The sequence below is a fragment of the Spermophilus citellus genome (assembly GCF_964194105.1).
Source record: "Spermophilus citellus genome assembly, chromosome: 1".
NCBI classification, from domain to species: Eukaryota; Metazoa; Chordata; class Mammalia; order Rodentia; family Sciuridae; genus Spermophilus; species Spermophilus citellus.
In genome coordinates this window covers 109962452-109968451 of record NC_138182.1, presented here as the reverse complement: position 1 = coordinate 109968451, position 6000 = coordinate 109962452, and the positions used below count along the sequence as shown (strand labels likewise).

The following is a 6000-nucleotide window of genomic DNA, read 5'->3' as shown; positions in this document are numbered from 1 at the left end:
AAATACTGGGTAGCAGAAGGGTGTGTGTTTTTGGAGGGAATCCCAGACTCCTCTTACATGTGAGGGAAGCCTCTCTGGCAACCTGTCCATGTGCCAGCACCTCAGTGGACTATATCCAGATGATGAAAGGTTTAACTAAGGCAATAGATAAAATGAGATTTAATTAAGCTATGTCACCAAGAAGATGTAGCTTCATGAACAAATGGGATGTTGAAAAGCTTCTAGCTCGTGTTATACCCCAATCACTAAGATTGGTTTACATACAGTTGCCATGAAGAATATGAGAGCCCTGCTACAGGCCTGGGTTGCAGTTACCACACATCCAAGAGAATTGTCCTCATCCAGGGAAAACCTGTTGGTTTTGCATGATGGCTTTGAAGGACTGGCCAAGGGTCAAATTGAGGAAGTCAGAGTTATGTTGAGGTATAGGTTGATTGAAGTGATCAAAGTCTACAAACTTGAGATGAAAAGTATTCTACCCAAAATAACTATACTTAGCATTCAAATTATTCTAATTGGGGACTTTTAGAATTGCTAGAGATGTCTCTAATAGATAAAGGGCAAAAAGAAGTTTGATAATTTCTGTATCCCATGTGTGGTACTTCCTAATAGTCTCAGATAACATCCCTGGCTCAAACTTCAGTACAGGGACTAACACAACACTCACTACTATCTGTAAAACCTGTAAATAGATCAAAGAGTTAACGGTGTGCACCAAGCATTTTATCCTCAAGACTGTGGGCAGTCCCTGTTGCTACATGGCAGAATACACAGCTGTAGCCAATGCTGCCAACATTTTTGAGGAGCCCTTCACCATTTGAGACCTGCAGGCAAGTGTTGAACATCTGGTGCAAAAGATGAAAACATTTGTGAAAGGCACTTGGTGTTAAAGGATGAGAAGTGCAATGAGAATTATGCCACCAACTTCATTTTCAACCTGTACTCTGAAGAGAGGATGGATGTTTTCAGACAATGTACTTGTCCACATGCAGCTGGTGAGACCCCATCTCCCTTTGACAGGAATTTTACCACTTAGGTGGGTGCCAAGGCTATGAATTGAATGTCTTGGAAAATCAGAGAGAGTTAATGTGATGAGTGGATCTTTGCAATATTCCAGACGTGGGATGTGACATGTGATGGGTAAGTGTACCCTGGTATTTCAACCTGTGTCTAAGCTGAAGTTCCAGATCTAGATATAATCACACACAGCTGCTTATCCTATACAGCGAGTTATTGATGACTTTTTCTGTGTCGTTCTCTATAGATTCCAATAATTTTCAACTTATGTCATTTGATAACTAGCAAAAGTATATTTTAAAGGCAACATTAAGAATCATACAACTGACAGGTGCAGTGGTGCACACCTGTAATTCCAGTGGTTCAGGAGGCTAGACAAGAGAATTGAGAGTTCAAAGCCAGCCTCAGCAATGGTGAGGCACTGAGCAACTCAGTGAGACCCTGTCTCTAAATAAAACACAAAATAGAGCTGGGGATGTGGCTCGGTGGTTGAGTGCCCTGAATTCAGTCTCCAGTTACCTCCCCTCAAAAGAAAAAAAAAGATTCATACAACACATAATGAAATGTTCTATAATCTGAGGAGTATAGTTTGTGACATTGGAATGGATAGTGATTCCTATTTTACTTTCCTAGCATTCAAATATCAATGAGACAAGGAGAACATTCTCACTCAGATAACCATGGTTTTAATGGAAATAAAATGGTGATAGATTATATGCGAAATTTATCCTAGAAACAGACTCTAAAATGTGATGGGGAGGGTGTGGTAAAATTTTTAAATAATGGACTATTTTATGAGGAGATATTCTCTACTTTGCTTAAGTGATATACTTACTTCTTAAGTATGTGTCTGCAGTAATTTGTGATGTTGCACTGTGACAGGTCAGGAAGCTGATGGATCTTAGAGCATTTCATTTCACTTTGAAGAGGTACAAGATGCCTTCTTTGGGTTTCCATATTTTGAGAGGAGTCCCTGCCCTCCTCAAAAGCTGTTAAGAAAAAGTTCAGCCTCTACTTCTGATTGTTACTGAAGGAAGTCACCCCAGAAATACTTTCTTGGCCCATGAAGTGCCCTATCATAACATAAAACTCTTTTAAGGACAGGATGAGGTAAGGGAAGAGTGAGTTTTCACCTAAGCAAACATTTGATTGATATCTGTGGATAACTGGAGATTAAGGTAGAGGGAGGAGTTTCACCCTTTTGCAGTTTGAAATCAGAAGAAATGTGGTAAAAAAAAAAGAAACAAAAACTTTTCTTTATTAAAATAAAACATGAAACCATATAAAAATAATATCTGTGAATAAAAATGACCCAAAAACTTTCAACAAAGTATCTAAATCTTTAATTGTAACTTATGTCATTATATTATTTTATTTAGATAATATAAAAGTTTATTTCCATAATATGAGCATTTTTTAATCAGACCTAAATTACATTGGTATTTAATGTTGGTGATAACTAGAAAGAATGTTGAAATAGTAGATAAAATGTGAAAAAGTATACACTCTTAGATGCAACCTTTGCCCAGATTCCAATTGAAAGAGCCAAAATTACTTTTTTCCCGATATTAGACATGTTTCTCCTTCTAGGCCTAAAATCAATTACTCTCAGCATGGAGTAATTAAATGAACTAATTAGTTGTTGATGCAAATTGAGACTACACTTCTTTGAAAACTTCTTGGACTCTACCTTGACTACCAACTCTCTATTATTGGTAATTTTTTTTTTGCCTGTCGTCTGGTTGTTTTTAGGAAAATAACACTTGCTTGTACAGGAAAGTAAAATCATTCATACATTTTAATTGACTTTACTTCCCAATGTTGAGGGGTTTTCTGTATTTGAATTCACAAAGAGACATACCTGGCTCTGCTGTCAACTCTAGTACACAGGGTAATTTCATTTCAATCATTTAGAACATATCATGCTGTGAAATGATATAATTTTGTTCCTGATGTAACCCTGAATTACTCTGTTCATCTCTGGCTTATTGTATTAAGATGCATTTTCACCTAATATTTTTGCATTAGTTTATGATTTTCTTTAATCCTTATCTGAATTGATAATGCAGTTGTGCTCCTTAAAGGTTTTGAAAAGTCTAATGCTGTTAGGTAGGAAGTCAAATCAAATCAAACCACAATAAAGAAAAAGGCTGAGGCCATTTCCCTAGAGTAAATATGTATTGTTGTATATGACTAAGGAGATTACAGAGGTTTATTATGTTTTGAAATTTTATTATATTTAAATGCATGTGGATATATTTGTCTCTTATTATAGTAAATATATCCTTTTTCTTACAAACATAAATTGTTTTCATATGAAAGCAAACACAAAAGAGGTGAGTTCATACAGAATGGCACTTATCTCTCAGAAACATCTAATTAAAATATGATGCAGGCCAACATCTAATTTAAAACTCTATGTTGACCTAAGAAAATACTGTCCTGTGCCTTGAGCCTTGATCTGTGTGTGTGTGTGTGTGTGTGTGTGTGTGTTTTACTTAGTTTTTTTTGTCACTGTCACCATCTTACAAGAAAATTAGAGGAAAAAAAGTTTATTTGGGGGCTCACAGTTTCAGAGGTCTTAGTCCATACAAGGCAGATTCCATTCCTAGTGAGTGAAAAGTGAGGCAGCACACTAGGGTGCAAGAATGTGGCAGAGAAATTCAGCTCAGAACATCATAAGAGGAAGCAGAGAGAGTTGTGCTCTCAATGAATACAAAATACAAACCCCAAAGGCAAGTCCTCAGTGTCCCACCTTCTCCAGACACAACCTACCTGCCTACAGTTACCATCAAGTTAAATCCTATCTAGGGTTAATCATCTGCATTGATTAGGTTAAGGCTCCCATAATCCAATCACTTCACCTCTACATTTTCTTGCATTGTCTCATACATAAGCTTTTGGGGAACACTTCATATCTAAACCCTAACAATAGGTGTGTGTTTGCATGTATTTCAGATATAGGATTTCATGATTACAATATTCAGAAAATATAATGTGAGGGCACAGTTACCCCACTGATCAGTGCTGTACTCATTTAGTGCAAACTTTAAGTCCCTACCCATTTATAGGCAATCAAATGGTCTTGCAACAGATTCTACATGTTGAATCAAATGAGAAATATCCGTTTACTCTTGCTCACTTAAATTATAAAATATTACCTCTTACATCAATACTATACCCCTGTACAATTTTTCTCTGTAATTCTTTGTTTCCCTTCTTCAACTACAATTATTTCATCTTGACCATAAAGCTCAGTGGTTCCTTGGTATCTGTGAGGGATGGACTCTATGACTTTCTTGGATACCAACACCCATAGATGCTCCAGCCCTGTGTTGTGTTTGCCCATAATCTATACACACCTTCCGTACAGTTTTAATCATGTCTAGATTACTGCTCATATCTGTTACAAAGTAGAAGTAACAGCTTTTATAAATACTTGTTGAAGTAATAAAGACAAGAAAATAAGTGTATGGATATCCAGTACAGATAGTTCTTTCTCCAAATATTTTTCAATTGTAGTTTGGTTGAATTTCCTGGTTTGGGTCAGTGTTTTCACCACTGTGACTTGACATGAACAATTTTTAGGAGGAAACGTTTATTTGCATGCTCAAGGTTTCTGAGATCTTAATCCATAGATAGCTGATTCCATTCCTTGAGACTCCAGAGGAGGCAAAACATCATGACAGAAAAGTGTGACAGAAGAAAGGGGTTCAGAACATGGCCACCAAGAAGCAGAGAAAGAGAGGCTCTCCACACCATGGATAAAATATAAACCACAATGTCATGCCCCCATGGGCCCAGATCTTTCAGCCACACCCCACTTCCTTACAGGTGTCACCCAGTGAATTCCTAGCAGGGGATTAATGCACTGATTAGATCAGGCTCTCATAAACCGATCACTTCACCTCTAAGTCTTCTTGCATTGTTTCATGCATGAACTTTTGGAGGACACTTCACATCTAAACCATAATACTCTACTCCTTTCCCCCATCACACAATGAAAAACATGTTTAGCCCATTTCCTAGGGTTCTCATAGTCTCAACAGTTCCAGGATTGCCCAAAAGTCCAAGTCCAATGTTGCCTGAGAATCAAGGCAAACTCCCAGCATTAGCCCCTGTAAAAATCAAAAGCAAGTTACATCTATCCAATATATAAAGGCACAGAGTAAACATTTTATTCCAAAAGTAAGAAATAGGGGCATTAAAAGAAGGGATGAGACCAAAGCAAGACTAAAATCCAGCTGAGCAAACAAGTCTTATATTTCTATGACCAGCATCTGGGGAACTTGGCTCTGTGATGTTTTCTCCAAAGGTCTTGTGTAGCTCTAACTCTATGACTTTGCTTGTTGCAGTCCACCTGGTTTCTCTGTTGTCTTGTCTTTGATTCATTCCTACAGATTTTCTCTGCAGACATTCCATTGAACAGGCAATTCTTAACATGGGGGTCACCACTGCAGCTTCTGCTTCCTCCTCCTCACATCTCCACACCCCACCTTGGGAGACACATTTAAACCATAACACTCCAGGTGTGGAATCCATAGTCAGAGGACAGAGTTTTTGTACAAACACAGTCTATACTCACTATCAAACTGCATTCATGTTATTAAATAAATAAGAGAAATCAAAACTTAGAAAAATGGAAGTCAATGAAAAGGTTGGAATACCAAGAATCAAGAAGGGCCCAGATGATACAGTAAATATTTATAATTTATATTGATCAAATAAAGGTCATTAAGATTTCCATCACATTATTACTTTGAAAAACATTACACTATGCTGCAAGAATGTACATAATTACTACCTGTTAATCAAAGAGTTTTGTAAAACATAAAGGGAGATTAAAATACTAACTACTGTGACGAAGTTGTGGCTCATTGGTAGAGTGCTTGCCTAGCATGTGTGAGGCACTGAGTTTGATTCTCAACACCACATATAAATCAATAAAATAAAGGTTTATTGACAACTAAAAATAGTCTAAAA

At 37.1% G+C, this 6000-nt stretch overlaps 1 protein-coding gene across 1 annotated transcript in view; it reads left to right on the top strand.

The window, feature by feature from the left end:
- Nucleotides 1-271: 271 nt before the first annotated feature.
- The window catches only part of LOC308646027 (methionine adenosyltransferase 2 subunit beta-like), a gene marked incomplete at its 5' end in the record, with an annotated part of 42632 nt that continues 36903 nt past the window's right edge, over nt 272-6000 (top strand). The window contains one exon of the mRNA XM_081288531.1: nt 272-423. Coding sequence (XP_081144657.1) covers nt 272-423 — 152 coding nt within the window. The remainder of the gene's footprint in view (nt 424-6000) is intronic.